Here is an 18,234-nt window from a genome sequence, read left to right on the forward strand (position 1 = left end):
AAAATGCAGCTTTATGTCCCTCTGAATGCAAGTGAAGCTTGAGAAGAGTCGGTAATGATAGATATTGCAATGCTCACAAGTGGTGTCACACAGCTTTCCTCATACCCTGAATGGTATATATTGTCATCAATGCAGATTTGTTATTCAGAATGTGGAGAAAGCTGGAGAACGGCTTCAAATGCTACTCATTACTATACCTAGTGGTGTGGCCACCCAGCTTTCTCCAGACCCTGAATGACATCTAAATCTGGATTTTTATAAACTTTTCCTGACTCGGGGTCTAGGGAGATCGTCTATCAGCACCATAATGATTGTCATTAATGGCTGTTACCCATCTTTCCACAAACCCTCGAATGGTGGCACTTTAATATATAATGTTAGATGTAGTATTACTTTATCAAAACTAATGCTGGTTTGTGTGACTTTCAGGACCTGGGGAAAGCTGGGTGACGGCTACTAATAATGTCCAATATAGAGCTCATAGGTGCGGTCTCTTAGCTTCAATGGCATGAATGGCAGATAAGTCTAAAGTTATATATAGACCATTCAGGGTGTGTGGAAAGTGGAGGGATCTCCCCTCAGAGCTCTGTAATGGATAGTAGAACTATGAATGTGTATATATATATATAATGTGTGTGTCTTGTTGGAAGGTGAACCTTCGGCCAAGTCTGAGGTCCAGAGCACTCTGGAAGAGGTTTTCATCCAGGATATCTCTGTACTTGGCCGCATTCATGTTTCCTTCAATGACAACCAGTCGTCCTATCCCTGCAGCTGAAAACACCCCCATAGCATGATGCTGCCTCCACCATGCTTCACTGTTGGGATTGTATTTGGCTGGTGATGAGCGGTGCCTGGTTTTCTCCACACATACCGCTTAAGAGTTATCACCAAAAAGGTCTATATTCATCTCATCAGACCAGAGAATCTTATTTATCATAATCTGGAGTCCTTCAGGAAAAGCTGAGTGACGGCCCCGTGGGCAGAAGAATGATCAGTAATTATGGAATAAGAGGCGCGGACTCCTCTCCATTTCATTTCAGCCTTTGTGTTGCGGCATGAGACGCTCTGCAGATTATACCGCCATCTAGTTATCATGGAATTATTTAGAACCTGAGAGTTGTCACAGAACTGAGATTTCGGAGCTGAATGACGAGGTCCTTACACTGGGGAGCGATGGTGACTTTTATTACCCATCACTGATGGCCGTGTGCCCCTGCTGTGCCGCTGCTGTGCTCCTCCAGGCTGCACTGACTACCAGGATACATACTCACAACATCGTACATTTCATTTAAAGGAATTGTCCAAGATTAGAATATTACAGCTGCTTTCTTTCAATAACATTGCCACTAATTTAACAGATTAGAAAACATATCTAACAATAATAACTTTTTTTTTTCTATAAACAGCGCCACACCTGTCTACAGGTTGTGTGTGGTATTGCAATGCATTCCTATTTACTTCAATAGATCAGAGGAGCAATTTCAACTCGAAGCAGAAGTGAAGTGAGTGTTCTGCCGTATACTGTATGTTTCAGCCATGTGAAACTACAACTCCCAGCATAGCCTGAACAATGGTAAGGGTATGACTCTTCATCCCCCTACAGTCCAAGCTGGCCCTGTGTCCTCTCCCACCACCCCCCGAATTAGTACCAGGTTACTATTTCCCCCTTTAATTAAAAATTCAGTCATGGTACCCCCCTTAGATAAAAAAAAAATTAAGCTACTGCATCCCCTTGAATTAAAAAAATAACAAAACCAAGCCATCATGCCCGTGGATGAATAATAAGCTACTGTACCCCGCCTTCTTGAATCAAAAATTGAATAGTGCCCCCTTCCCAAATAACTAATAAACCACTGTCTCCACCCAAAATAAAAAAACGAAGCCACTGTGCCCCCACAGAGAACAGGACATTTTAATTGACAGTGTAAATCCATATTTCTCCTGCGGGGGAGCTGCAGGTAAATGAAACACTTGTTGCTTGTTTATTCAACAGTTGATGGTCAATTAGCTGAAGTGATCTGTGAAAAATTCTTGGTGTTTTTTTGTGGACCCTTCTGACAAAAATGGAAAGTTCCTTTAAGAATTACAATACATTGATTGTACTCCACTTTGAAAGTGTAACCGTCGAGAATTACAGGTTACACCAATTTAATTTTTTTACGATAATTTTTGATTAATTGAGATTAGTATAGGTTCTGTCAATGTCACGCGAGGCGGGAAGAGGGGAGGAGGCTTCTTGTTGACGGGCGGGTCGGCGGGCGCTCGGCTGACGTTGTCAGGTATTGCGGATGATCTGAAATTGAAAAGTGAGTGTGATTACCGTCTGAGCGGCTCAGCGTGTTCCTACAACAGAAGTAAGAATTCCCAGCCATAAATATCATGCGGTGACATCCCGCTATTAAAATCTCACTAACAGAAACATATGCTGCAGTTAATGAGGTCTGGGGGCTGTCTGCTCCTCCGATCACGGCGCACAACAGAACGCCAGCTACCGCATAATCAGGAGCCGAGCCGCACAGGTCAGGAGCAGGAGGCTGCCGAAACTGTCACATCGGCAAAAATTCCTCATTTTTTTCTGTACCTTCATTCTTCCTATTAGATCTAAGTTGGAAACGTCCTACAGTCTTATAAGGATTGTTGATACTTGAGAAAATCCTAAAACGGGAAGGAAGGATGGCCAGATCTTGTGTCTTATTTTTTGATGAAGGGGCCCTCACTTTGGGCTTGAAGAAGAAGTGTTGAAGAACACTCCTGATCTTCTCCTCTCCACGCCCACATTATGCCCCTGGATAGTTCTCTACAAAGTCCCCACCATTTAGTGGCCTCTACCACCCAGTCCTCTGCAGTCACAGACCACTCACTGATGTGTGATGGCACTTGGGTCTTTATGGGTAGGAGTCTATCCTCATGGCGCATCTCGAATAGTCAGTCTTTGCCCCCTTTTCCTTGCAGTAGCTCTACATCTCAGGAACTGTGAGGGCATCTGTTGTGTATAGTACAATCTTTAGGTCACCCACAGATTTTGACATAAATTCAGATCTGGGATATTCCAAAACCTTGATCTTCTTCTGGTGAAGCCATCATTTTTCTGATTTGGAGGTCGCCGTCGTGTGGAAAGGTGAAATTCCTTTTCAACTTCAGATTTTTAGCAGAGGCCTGAAGGTTTTGTTTCAAAATTGACTGATATTTGGAACAGTTCATAATTCCTTCCATCTTGACTAAGACCCCAGTTCCAGTTGCCGATAAAGCACAATGCTGCCTCCGACATGCTTCACTGTGGGTATAGTGTTCTTTTCGTAATGCACAGTGTTGACTTTGAGTCAAACATGCCTTTTGAAATTATGGCCAAATTGTTCAACCTTTGTCTCATCGGACCAAAACACGTTCTCCCTCAAGCTTTGATGTTTTTCTTTGTGAGAAAAGGCTTCCGTCTTGCCATCCTATCCTACAGCCCACACATATGAAGAACAAGGGAGGTTGTTTTCTCATGTAGTACACCAAAACTTGCCCGAAATTTCTGCAGCTCCTTTAATGTTACTGTAGGTCTCTTGACAGCCTCCCATGCCAATTTTCTTTATGTCTTTTAGAAAATATTTGAAGGACATTCAGCTCTAGATAACGTCATTACGGGCGGATTAAGAGTAGCCAGGGTTTCGGGCAGTTTAGTAGGTGTTGGCCCCCCCCAGGTACCAGATGAGTCACGTGACATGTCATATGATCCCCTTTGATAGACCATGTGATAGGTCATGCAAGTAACAAACAGATTCACATCTGTACATGGAAAATGACAGAGAGAGCAGAAGTGAGGGGAGATCGGGACTAGTATTGCCCTTTACACTTCCCTTCCCCTGACAGCGGAGGTTGGCATCCTAAGCTGTAACTTATGGCGTCGCCGCTCCTCGTCGTCTACCCTTATATAGTCCTACCACTACTCTAGATGATCAGACAATATATAATGAACATATATAATATGTACAATATAGATACTAGTGGGCTGACGGATGGAGATATATATATATATATATATATATATATATATATATATATATATATATAATCAATATTTATCAACAATCTCACCAGAAAAAAACCCTAGCAAAGTCCAAGAAGTAACATATATGATGTCCTTGTACAACGAAGAATAACTCTTCAGGTCATAAATGGCCGTTAAGTAGCAGAGCAACTAACACCACAAAACATCCATATACTGTACCTCATAGTCACGTACTATACATATTTTCTGCCAAAGCTATAAGAGACCACTGTAAAATGTTCAGTTTGTCTGATTTTTCTCTCTATAGATATATTTTTGAGTAAAATGTAAATTGTTCATTTATTCTATAAACTTCTGACCACGTCTCCGAAGTTCCAAGCAATACATTTTGTTTTGTTTTTTTCTGACGAAGAAAAATAGTCAAAATTTAAAAAAAGTGCTTTCAAACCTCAAACAATGCAAAGAAAATAAGTTCATAATCATTTAGAAACAACAATACTAAGGTTTAACACAGGAAGAGTTCGGAAATCAATATTTTGTGGAATAACCATGATTTTTAATCCCAGCTTTCATGCGTCTTGGCATGCTTTCCACCAGTCATTCACACGGCTCCTGGTACAATAATGTCAGCAGTTCTTCTTTGTTTGATGGCTTGTGACTATCCATCTTCCTCTTGATTACATTCCAGAGGTTTTCAATGGGGTTCAGGTCTGGAAATTGGGCTGCCATGACAGGGATTTGATGTGGTGGTGGTTGCCAGAGCTGTATATATATAGTGAGAGAGAGACGCTCTATGGCCTGAACACTTGTATACATATATTTAGCTTATTGGCATCTTCCTCCAACGCGTTTCCCCCTCTTTTGGTCATTCAGGGTTTTATCAGCGAATTCCTTCAATCAAGACAACAACAAAAAAAAGATCATAGGCCATACTGCAATGAGGATTTCAGCTCACAGGCCCAGGCAATATGCCCCCGCATAACCCTCTACATACAATATGAGCCCCCACATAGCCCTCTACATACAATATGAGCCCCCACATAACCCTATACATACAATGAGCCCCCACATAACCCTCTACATACAATTTGAGCCCCCACATAGCCCTCTACATACAATATGAGCCCCACATAACCCTCTACATACAATATGAGCCCCCACATAACCCTATACATACAATATGAGCCCCCACATAACCCTCTACATACAATATGAGCCCCCACATAGCCCTCTAAATACAATATGAGCTCCCACATAACCCTCTACATACAATATGAGCTCCCACATAGCCCTCTACATACAATATGAGCTCCCACATAGCCCTCTACATAAAATATGAGCCTCCACACAGCCCTCTCTATACAGTATGAGCCCTCGTATAGCTCCTACACACTACATACAATATAGGCCCTCAGACTCCCAATATACAGTATGAGCCCCCACATAGCCCTCTACATACAGTATGAGCGCCCACACAGAGCCCCCTACATACAATTTGAATCGATACACAGCCCCTACATACGAGTCCACACACAGCCCCTACATAAAGTATAAGACCCCACATAGCTACCTATATACAGTATAAGGCCCCATAGCTCCCTATATACAGTGTTAGCCCCCACATAGCGCTGTACATAGAGTATGACCCCCCTAAACCATATAGCTACCTATATACAGTAGGTGCCCTCACATAGCCCTGTACATATATAGCATGAGCCACCACACGGAGCTCCCTACAGAGAGTATGACTCCACATGTAGCCCCTACATGTAGTATTATACCTCACATAACTACCTATATACAGTATAAGGCCCACATAGCTCCCTATTTACAGTATGAGCCCTCACATAGCCCTGTACATAGAGTATGAGCCCCCTACATCATATAGCTACCTATATACAGTATGAGCCCTCACATAGCCCCGAGCATATATAGTATGAGTCCCCACACAGAGCTCCCTACAGAGAGTATGACTCCACACACAGCCCCATACACCATATAGCTACCTATATACAGTATGAGCCGCAGATGGTGGCGCACAAAAAAACATTATGATCTGTGCAATCTGCCGATGGGGACCCGCCGGGCCCTGGGTGGTAGCCCAGATTGCCCTCATTATAATCCACCTATGAATGTCAGTGTTGTGCCAAATTTAAGCCACTTCTTTTAGACGACTTCATAGTCTTCCATTGTATATCTAATGGGAATTTGTTAGTACCCTTCCTATTACTGAGATCTTTCCACCATGACATCCCTTTGCTGTGTTGTTGGCTGTTTACCAACCACGGTTTCTACTGTAAAATGCTGAAAATGGCAGGAAAATCCTCCTAGAACAGCAAAACTTTATATGGGGTTAATCAGAATCAAAATAATTGATGGATTTATACAGATTATAGGTGACCTTTTTTTAGTTACTTGACAAAAACTGGCATCTTAACAAGGCCGTGTAGACTTTTTATATCCACTGTTTATGCTTATTTTAAGGCATTATTTGGTCATGATTTTATGTTTTTTTAATGCTTTTTTGTGTTCTGTACGGTCCGTTTTTTTGCATTATTACGTAGACCACGTATAACAGTATTATGTCACCACGCGATGGTGGTATTATTTAGGAACAATGTGACCTTTGTGGCACCGAATAACACGTTCTCCTGCCCTCAGCATGCTCTCGTAACCATTTATGATGTAAAAATTGGGTAAAATAAAGCCTCATGTAGAAATCTGCTCCTGTTTCCAGTATCTGATGGTAATTATATCTTCCTGCAGGGTGGGAGGAAAAAAAAAAACAACTTACCTTCTGTTAAAAAACCCACAAAGCTCTGTCATTTAGGTGCTGCTTTTTAGCAACATTTAGAGGCATGTCGCCTGTCATGTGCGGGATTGTAAAATTAATTTTCTGTTTTATCTTTCCTGGAGAAAAAAAAAAATTAATACAAAGGACGGGAGGAAAAAAAAAATGGGTTGTTTAGAGTCGGCGGCGTTGGATTCAGCTTAAAAAAAAATTAAAAAAATTAAAAAAAATTCTAAAAAAATTGATGATATATTTACTTAAAAAAAAAATACATTAACCCTTTGTTCTCAATTGCGAATGAAGGATTAACATTATTTTGTTGGGGAATAATAACAGACTATGACAAATGGCAACCCTACTTAAATATGTGGCAATTAACCTCCCCCCCACCTTCATAAATATACCCCCCTCCCCGCCGGGGATTTTAGCACATGGTTCATGTGTGAAACACTTACATCTTCTGCCTTTTTTTTTTAGGATTTCTAGGAGGGGAGTGTATTGTAGACGGAGAAGATGACAGACTTGTCTCTCATCGGGGTGGGAAGATAGCAGGGACAATCGCATGAAAATAAAAGCAGGACCACACTGCGACGATGGCGTACACCCACTCGCACATCATGGCATCGAGAAGGCACCCGCCAAGTCGAGTCATTATTGAGCTAGACGAGTACAGCTCCAATCCTACCCAGGCGTTCACCTTCTACAACATCAACCAGGGACGATTCCAGCCGCCCCATGTGCAAATGTGAGTACACCCATCACAGAAGGTGATTCTTAATGATCCGAGTGATTGCCCGTACTGATGTGCGGGATTTACATAGGACTGCTGGTAGACCTATTACAGTATGGATCTTTATGGAGAAACTCTTCTACTTTTTCTACAAATTGTTTCATGATGATTATGGTATATATTTATGAACCCAACAGTATAAAAGTGACTTAGTGAGGATGATAGAAAGATAATAGATAGATAATAGATTGATAGATAATAGATAATAAATAGATAGTAGTTGATAGATAATAGATAATAGATTGATAGATAGATAATAGATTGATAGATAATAGATAGAAATAGATAGATAATAGATTGATAGATAATAGATAGATAGATGAAAGAAAGATAATATATAGATAATAGATAATAGATGATAGATAATAGATGATTGATAGATGGATAATAGATAGATAATAGATGATAGATAGATAGAAAATAGATAGGTAAGATAGATAGATAGATGATCGATCGATAGATGATAGATAATAGATAGATAATAGATGATAGTTAGATGATAGATAGATGATAGATAGATAGAAAATAGATAGATGATAGATGGAATTAATGGTGCTATATCAATAAATAATAATAATAAATAATACATAGATAGATAATAGATAGATAATAGATAATAGATAGATAGATGATAGATAATAGATAGATGATAGTTAGATGATAGATAGATAGAAAATAGATAGATGATAGATGGAATTAATGGTGCTATATAAATAAATAATAATAATAATAGATAATAGATAGATAGATAATAGATAGATAATAGATAGATAGATAATACATAGATAGATAATACATAGATAATAGATAGATAATACTATTTACGGACTTATCAGTTATTGCTATATTACTCTGACTGGCTGAATATGATGTGGAATATTCTACATGTTTTATCTTTCCCATGTAATCAGTGATTGCTAATCAGGAGAACTGTGCAGTATAATGATCATACACCGCGGACGCTCGATCTCAGCGATGTAAGGAGACAGAAATGAAAGTTTCCATCTTGCGCTTCCGCCATCATTTGTTCGGCTGTCTGAATGGTGAAATGTAAAATCATCACCTGACACTAAGGAATTATTGTTATGGAGGCTCGGAGAAAGTATTTATTATGTTCCATAAATATCAGTGAGCGCCGCGGCGATAAATACGGAATAAAGCAGAACGGATGCTCACCTGTCAGCGAGGATAGAGAGGAGAGGGATGGGGCTGCGTGAAATCACAGCAAACCAGAGAGTTAGTATTATATTATTTATATTATTTATTATACAAAAAAGGGCAAACGTTTTATTTTTTATTTTTTTTACATTTCTTTTATTTCCAAGAATGGAGAAAAAAATAAATACATTTTTAGAAGATGACATGAACCAAATAATATATTCCAAATTCTCGCTTCAAGTTTGCCATTTTAGGAGTCAGAGGGTTAAGTTGAAGCTTCTGGGCCCCAGTGAAAAATATGAGGGACCCCACCTACCATATGCAATATGTATGTGGTGGAAAGGCTTTGGGGGTCTCCTCAGGTGCTAGGGCTCAGGTGCGAATGCGACTAATGCAACTACCATATTTTGGCAAAGGGCTGTAATGGCATGTTATAGCCCAACTGTTGGTTGGAAGCATTGGTGCTGCAGGGTACGGCAGGACTGGAAATGCTGGTCTGCACCTAGAGCACTGGAACAGCAGAGCTGGATTTGCTGGACACCACCTGGAGCAGCATAGAACAGCAGAGCTGGAAATGCTGAACATTACCTCTAGCCGCGTTGAGCAGCAAAGCTGGATATGCTGGATGGCACCAGGAGTAACATGGAATAGCAGAGTTGGAAATGTTGGACGGCACCTGGAGCTACGTGGATCAGCAGAGCTGGAAATGCTAGATAGTACCTAAAGCGGCACGGAACAACAAAGCTAGAAATAATGGACCATACCTGGAGCAATGTGGAACAGCAGAGCTGGAAATACTGGATGGTACCTGGAGAAATACTGGATGGTACCTTGAGCGGTGTGTAATAGCACAACTTGAAATTACGGACAGTACCAGAAGCAGCATTTTTTTTCAGCAGAGGTGAAAATGTCAGATGGCACTTGGAGCAATGTGGAATAGCAGAGCTGGATTGCATCTGGAGTACCATGGAACAGAAGAGCTGGGAATGTTGGATGACACCTGGAGCAATGTGGGACAGCCGAGATGGAAATACTGGACAACACCTGGACTTACGTGGAACAGTAGAGCTAGAAATGCTGGATGGTACCTGGAACAGTGTGGAATAGCAGAGCTGGATATGCCAGATTGCATCTGGAGTACCATGGAACAGAAGAGCTGGGAATGTTGGATGACACCTGGAGCAATGTGAGACAGCCAAGATGGAAATACTGGACAGCACCTGGAATTACGTGGAACAGTAGAGCTAGAAATGCTGGATGGTACCTGGAACAGTGTGGAATAGCAGAGCTGAAAATGTCAGATGGCACTTGGAGCAATGTGGAATAGCAGAGCTGGAGTACCATGGAACTGAAGAGCTGGGAATATTGGATGACACCTGGAGCAATGTGGGACAGCCAAGATGGAAATACTGGACAGCACCTGGAATTACGTGGAACAGCAGAGTTGGAGCTGGAACAGGAGAGCAACATACAATGATTGAAGCTTATCTAATAGGTTACAATGGGCAAACTTTGTTCCCAATGTGGTGCCTTATATTTCACATAAGTGTCAATGCCCAATTGGTATTCTATCCCCCAGCCCCAATGGATCTACTATGCTGTGACCCTGAGGATCTGTACATAGATCATAATATTTCCCCTCAAATCCAAATTGGGGCTTATCAGGCTTGAGAAATAGTATGGCAGCTTTCATTTCACCAAACGTAGCCAATGCGGCGGAACTAGATCGATGCGAATTGAAATTATAGGTGGTTAATGGGTCCTTAGTACCATTTGATAAAGTTCAAACATGTGCCCTAGTTGTACATCAAATAGAGTAAAAGTGTCTGGAATTAAAGATTACAAAATTGTGGCTATAAACCACCTTAGATGCCATGATAACTAATGACTGTGGCAGATTAGGGGTTCAGCTGCTGGGAAGCAGCTATACAGCAGGACCAGGCGCAGTCACATCTACAGGACATCAGCTGTACAGCAGGACCAGGCGCAGTCACATCTACAGGACAGCAGCTGTACAGCAGGACCAGGCGCAGTCACATCTACAGGACATCAACTGTACAGCAGGACCAGGCGCAGTCACATCTACAGGACAGCAGCTGTACAGCAGGACCAGGCGCAGTCACATCTACAGGAAGCAGATGTACAGCAGGACCAGACAAAGTCACATCTACAGGACAGCAGCTGTACAGCAGGACCAGGCAAAGTCACATCTACAGGACAGCAGCTGTACAGCAGGACCAGGCAAAGTCACATCTACAGGACAGGAGCTGTACAGCAGGACCAGGCACAGTCACATCTACAGGACATCAACTGTACAGCAGGACCAGGCGCAGTCACATCTACAGGACAGCAGCTGTACAGCAGGACCAGGCACAGTCACATCTACAGGACATCAACTGTACAGCAGGACCAGGCGCAGTCACATCTACAGGACAGCAGCTGTACAGCAGGACCAGGCGCAGTCACATCTACAGGAAGCAGCTGTACAGCAGGACCAGACAAAGTCACATCTACAGGACAGCAGCTGTACAGCAGGACCAGGCAAAGTCACATCTACAGGACAGCAGCTGTACAGCAGGACCAGGCAAAGTCACATCTACAGGACAGGAGCTGTACAGCAGGACCAGGCACAGTCACATCTACAGGACAGCAGCTGTACAGCAGGACCAGGTAGAGTCACATCTACAGGAAGCAGCTGTACAGCAGGACCAGGCAAAGTCACATCTACAGGACAGCAGCTGTACAGCAGGACCAGGCAAAGTCACATCTACAGGACAGGAGCTGTACAGCAGGACCAGGCACAGTCACATCTACAGGACAGCAGCTGTACAGCAGGACCAGGCGCAGTCACATCTACAGGACAGCAGCTGTACAGCAGGACCAGGCGCAGTCACATCTACAGGACAGCAGATGTACAGCAGGACCAGGCAAAGTCACATCTAAAGGACATCAACTGTACAGCAGGACCAGGCACAGTCACACCTACAGGACAGCAGCTGTACAGCAGGACCAGGCAAAGTCACATCTACAGAACAGCAGCTGTACAGCAGGACCAGGCAAAGTCACATCTACAGGACATCAACTGTACAGCAGGACCAGGCACAGTCACACCTACAGGACATCAACTGTACAGCAGGACCAGGCACAGTCACATCTACAGGACATCAACTGTACAGCAGGACCAGGCACAGTCACATCTACAGGACAGCAGCTGTACAGCAGGACCAGGCACAGTCACATCTACAGGACATCAACTGTACAGCAGGACCAGGCACAGTCACATCTACAGGACAGCAGCTGTACAGCAGGACCAGGCACAGTCACATCTACAGGACAGCAGCTGTACAGCAGGACCAGGCACAGTCACATCTACAGGACATCAACTGTACAGCAGGACCAGGCACAGTCACATCTACAGTACAGCAGCTGTACAGCAGGACCAGGCGCGGTCACACCTACAGGACATCAACTGTACAGCAGGACCAGGCACAGTCACATCTACAGGACATCAACTGTACAGCAGGACCAGGCACAGTCACATCTACAGGACATCAACTGTACAGCAGGACCAGGCACAGTCACATCTACAGGACAGCAGCTGTACATCAGGACCAGGCACAGTCACATCTACAGGACAGCAGCTGTACAGCAGGACCAGGCACAGTCACATCTACAGGACAGCAGCTGTACAGCAGGACCAGGCAAAGTCACATCTACAGGACATCAACTGTACAGCAGGACCAGGCACAGTCACATCTACAGGACATCAACTGTACAGCAGGACCAGGCGCAGTCACACCTACAGGACAGCAGCTGTACAGCAGGACCAGGCACAGTCACATCTACAGGACATCAGCTGTACAGCAGGACCAGGCACAGTCACATCTACAGGACAGCAGCTGTACAGCTGGACCAGGCAAAGTCACATCTACAGGACATCAACTGTACAGCAGGACCAGGCACAGTCACATCTACAGGACATCAGCTGTACAGCAGGACCAGGCACAGTCACATCTACAGGACAGCAGCTGTACAGCAGGACCAGGCACAGTCACATCTACAGGACAGCAGCTGTACAGCAGGACCAGGCACAGTCACATCTACAGGACAGCAGCTGTACAGCAGGACCAGGCAGTCACATCTACAGGAAATCAGCTGTACAGCAGGACCAGGTACATTCACATCTACAGGACAGTAGCTGTACAGCAGGACCAGGCACAGTCACATCTACAGGACAGCGGCTATACAGCAGGACCAGGCACAGTCACATCTACAGGAAGCAGCTGTACAGCAGGACCAGGCAAAGTCACATCTACAGGAAGCAGCTGTACAGCAGGACCAGGCACATTCACATCTACAGGACATCAGCTGTACAGCAGGACCAGGCACAGTCACGTCTACAGTACAGCAGCTGTACAGCAGGACCAGGCACAGTCACATCTACAGGACATCAGCTGTACAGCAGGACCAGGCACAGTCACATCTACAGTACAGCAGCTGTACAGCAGGACCAGGCACAGTCACATCTACAGGACAGCAGCTGTACAGCAGGACCAGGCAGTCACATCTACAGGAAATCAGCTGTACAGCAGGACCAGGCACATTCACATCTACAGGACATCAGCTGTACAGCAGGACCAGGCGCAGTCACATCTACAGGACAGCAGCTGTACAGCAGGACCAGGCACAGTCACATCTACAGGACAGCAGCTGTACAGCAGGACCAGGCGCAGTCACATCTACAGGACAGCAGCTGTACAGCAGGACCAGGCACAGTCACATCTACAGAACAGCAGCTGTACAGCAGGACCAAGCGCAGTCACATCTACAGTACAGCAGCTGTACAGCAGGACCAGGCGCAGTCACATCTACAGGACAGCGGCTATACAGCAGGACCAAGCGCAGTCACATCTACAGTACAGCAGCTGTACAGCAGGACCAGGCACAGTCACATCTACAGGACAGCAGCTGTACAGCAGGACCAGGCACAGTCACATCTACAGGACAGCAGCTGTACAGCAGGACCAGGTAGAGTCACATCTACAGGAAAGCTATACAGCAGGACCAGGCACAGTCACATCTACAGGACAGCAGCTGTACAGCAGGACCAGGTAGAGTCACATCAACAGGAAAGCAGCTGTACAGCAGGACCAGGCACAGTCACATCTACAGGACAGCGGCTATACAGCAGGACCAGGCAGAGTCACATCGACAGGAAAGCAGCTGTACAGCAGGACCAGGCACAGTCACATCTACAGGACAGCAGCTGTACAGCAGGACCAGGTAGAGTCACATCAACAGGAAGGCAGCTATACAGCAGAACCAGGCACAGTCACATCTACAGGACAGCAGCTGTACAGCAGGACCAGGTAGAGTCACATCAACAGGAAAGCAGCTATACAGCAGAACCAGGCACAGTCACATCTACAGGACAGCAGCTGTACAGCAGGACCAGGCAGAGTCACATCTACAGGACAGCGGCTATACAGCAGGACCAGGCACAGTCGCTTCTACAGGAAATCAGCTGTACAGCAGGACCAGGCACAGTCACACATACAGGAGATCAGCTGTACAGCAGGACCAGGCACAGTCACATCTACAGGACAGCAGCTCTACAGCAGGACCAGGTACAGTCACATCTACAGGACAGCAGCTGTACAGCAGGACCAGGTAGAGTCACATCTACAGGACAGCAGCTGTACAGCAGGACCAGGTAGAGTCACATCTACAGGAAAGCAGCTGTACAGCAGGACCAGGCACAGTCACATCTGTTGTGACTGTGTTTGCCCTCCACACCTTTAGTCAGGTGTGGAGATTTTTGCATTCCTCTGCGGTGGAATTTTTCTTGTTTTTATTACTGACCGCACAGCGTTCTGTCCTGTACTTTTTCTATCTAGCTAGAAGTGGCCTCCTGTGCTTAATCTTGTTTCATACTACGTATGTCTTTTCCTTCTCCTCTCACAGTCATTACTTGTGGGGGGCTAATCTATCCTTTGGGGATTTTCTCTGAGGCAAGATAGTTTTCCTGCTTCTATCTTTAGGGGTAGTTAGCTCTTAGGCTGTGACGAGATGCCTAGAGAGAGTTAGGAGCATTCCACGGCTACTTCTAGTGTTGTGTCGAGCTTTGGGACTACGGTCAGTATAGTTACCACCTGCTCAGAGCTAGTCGCATGTCGCTCCTTAATCACCAGACCATAACACACATCTACAGGATATCAGCTATACAGAAGGACCACCGTCACATCTACAGGACAGCGGCTATACAGCAGGACCAGGCAGTCACATCTACAGGACAGCGGCTATACAGCAGGACCAGGCACAGTCACATCTACAGTAAATCAGCTGTACAGCAGGACCAGGCACAGTCACATCTACAGGACAGCGGCTATACAGCAGGACCAGGCACAGTCAAATCTACAGGAAATCAGCTGTACAGCAGGACCAGGCATAGTCACACATACAGGAGAGTAGCTGTACAGCAGGACCAGGCACAGTCACATCTACAGGACACCAGCTGTACAGCATGACCAGGCACAGTCACATCTACAGGACAGCAGCTCTACAGCAGGACCAGGTAGAGTCACATCTACAGGACAGCAGCTGTACAGCAAGACCAGGTAGAGTCACATCTACAGGACAGCAGCTGTACAGCAGGACCAGGCACAGTCACATCTACAGGACAGTGGCTATACAGCAGGAACAGGCACAGTCACATCTACAGGAAATCAGCTGTACAGCAGGACCAGGCATAGTCACACATACAGGAGAGTAGCTGTACAGCAGGACCAGGCACAGTCACATCTACAGGACACCAGCTGTATAGCATGACCAGGCACAGTCACATCTACAGGACAGCAGCTCTACAGCAGGACCAGGTAGAGTCACATCTACAGGACAGCAGCTGTACAGCAAGACCAGGTAGAGTCACATCTACAGGACAGCAGCTGTACAGCAGGAACAGGCACAGTCACATCTACAGGAAATCAGCTGTACAGCAGGACCAGGCACAGTCACATCTACAGGACAGCGGCTATACAGCAGGACCAGGCACAGTCACATCTACAGGAAATCAGCTGTACAGCAGGACCAGGCATAGTCACACATACAGGAGAGTAGCTGTACAGCAGGACCAGGCACAGTCACATCTACAGGACACCAGCTGTATAGCAGGACCAGGCACAGTCACATCTATAGGAAATCAGCTGTACAGCAGGACCAAGCACAGTCACTCCTACAAGAAAAAAGTTGTACAGCAGGACCAAGCACAGTCACAACTACAGGAAAGCAGCTGTACAGAAGAACCGGGCACAGTCACACCTAGAGGAAAGCAGTTGTACAGCAGGACCAGGCACCGGCACAACTACAGGAAGGCAGTTGTACAGCATGACCAAACAATGTCACACCTACAGAAAGCAACTGTACACCAGGACCAAGCACAGTCACATCTACAGGACAGTAGCTGTACAGTTGGACCAGGTAGAGTCACACCTACAGAAAGCAACTGTACAGCAAGACCAGGCACAGTCACATCTACAGGAGGGCAGCTGTACAGCAGGACCAGGCACAGTCACACCTACAGGAAGGCAGTTGTACAGCAGGACCAGGCACAGTCACACCTACAGAAAGCAACGGTACAGCAGGACCAGACACAGTCACGCTTAGGCTACGTTCACACTAGCGTTATGCTAGTGTGCGTCGGGTTAGCGTCGGGCGACGCAGCGGCGACGCACGCGTCATGCGCCCCTATATTTAACATGGGGGACGCATGCGTTTTTGTTTGTTGCGTTGTGCGACGCATGCGTCTTTTTTGCCGCAAGCGTCGGACCAAGAAAACGCAACAAGTTGCATTTTTCTTGCGTCCGATTTTCGGCAAAAAACGACGCATGCGTCGCAAAACGTAGCGTTTTTGCGTGCGTTTTGACGCGTTTTTGCGTGCGTTGTGCGTAGCGTCGCCGACACAGCAGCGCACAACGCTAGTGTGAACGTTGCCATACAGAAAGCAGCTGTACAGCAGGACCAGGCACAGTCACATCTACAGGACAGCAGCTGTACAGCAGGACCAGGCACAGTCACATCTACAGGACAGCGGCTGTACAGCAGGACCAGGCAGAGTCACATCTACAGGACAGCAGCTGTACAGCAGGACCAGGCACAGTCACATCTACAGAACAGCAGCTGTACAGCAGGACCAGGCAGAGTCACATCTACAGGACAGCAGCTGTACAGCAGGACCAGGCACAGTCACATCTACAGGACAGCAGCTGTACAGCAGGACCAGGCACATTCACATCTACAGGACAGCGGCTATACAGCAGGACCAGGCACATTCACATCTACAGGAAGCAGCTGTACAGCAGGACCAGGCACATTCACATCTACAGGACAGCAGCTGTACAGCAGGACCAGGCACATTCACATCTACAGGACACCAGCTGTACAGCAGGACCAGGCACATTCACATCTACAGGACATCAGCTGTACAGCAGGACCAGGCACATTCACATCTACAGGACAGCAGCTGTACAGCAGGACCAGGCACATTCACATCTACAGGACACCAGCTGTACAGCAGGACCAGGCACATTCACATCTACAGGACATCAGCTGTACAGCAGGACCAGGCACATTCACATCTACAGGACAGCAGCTGTACAGCAGGACCAGGCACAGTCACATCTACAGGACATCAGCTGTACAGCAGGACCAGGCGCAGTCACATCTACAGGACAGCAGCTGTACAGCAGGACCAGGCACAGTCACATCTACAGGACAGCAGCTGTACAGCAGGACCAGGCGCAGTCACATCTACAGGACAGCAGCTGTACAGCAGGACCAGGCACAGTCACATCTACAGGACAGCAGCTGTACAGCAGGACCAGGCGCAGTCACATCTACAGGACAGCAGCTGTACAGCAGGACCAGGCGCAGTCACATCTACAGGACAGCAGCTGTACAGCAGGACCAGGCGCAGTCACATCTACAGGACAGCAGCTGTACAGCAGGACCAGGCACAGTCACATCTACAGGACAGCAGCTGTACAGCAGGACCAGGCGCAGTCACATCTACAGGACAGCAGCTGTACAGCAGGACCAGGCGCAGTCACATCTACAGGACAGCAGCTGTACAGCAGGACCAGGCACAGTCACATCTACAGGACAGCAGCTGTACAGCAGGACCAGGCACAGTCACATCTACAGGACAGCAGCTGTACAGCAGGACCAGGCACAGTCACATCTACAGGACAGCAGCTGTACAGCAGGACCAGGCACAGTCACATCTACAGGACAGCAGCTGTACAGCAGGACCAGGCACAGTCACATCTACAGGACAGCAGCTGTACAGCAGGACCAGGCACAGTCACATCTACAGGACATCAGCTGTACAGCAGGACCAGGCAGAGTCACATCTACAGGACAGCAGCTGTACAGCAGGACCAGGCAGAGTCACATCTATGGAAATGTAGGTGCACAACAGAATAAGGCACAGTCATACCTACAGGA

The 18,234-nt window shown here is 46.1% G+C and overlaps 1 protein-coding gene across 1 annotated transcript in view; it reads left to right on the forward strand.

Annotated features, from left to right (window-relative positions):
* The window catches only part of MPPED1 (metallophosphoesterase domain containing 1), a 47,599-nt gene that overhangs the window by 1,441 nt on the left and 27,924 nt on the right, over positions 1 to 18,234 (forward strand). The window contains exon 2 of the mRNA XM_069763380.1: positions 7,263 to 7,530. Within this exon, the coding sequence (XP_069619481.1) occupies positions 7,379 to 7,530 (152 nt within the window). The 5' untranslated portion in view covers positions 7,263 to 7,378. The remainder of the gene's footprint in view (positions 1 to 7,262; positions 7,531 to 18,234) is intronic.

Source organism: Ranitomeya imitator, chromosome 4 (assembly GCF_032444005.1).
Source record: "Ranitomeya imitator isolate aRanImi1 chromosome 4, aRanImi1.pri, whole genome shotgun sequence".
NCBI lineage: Eukaryota > Metazoa > Chordata > Amphibia > Anura > Dendrobatidae > Ranitomeya > Ranitomeya imitator.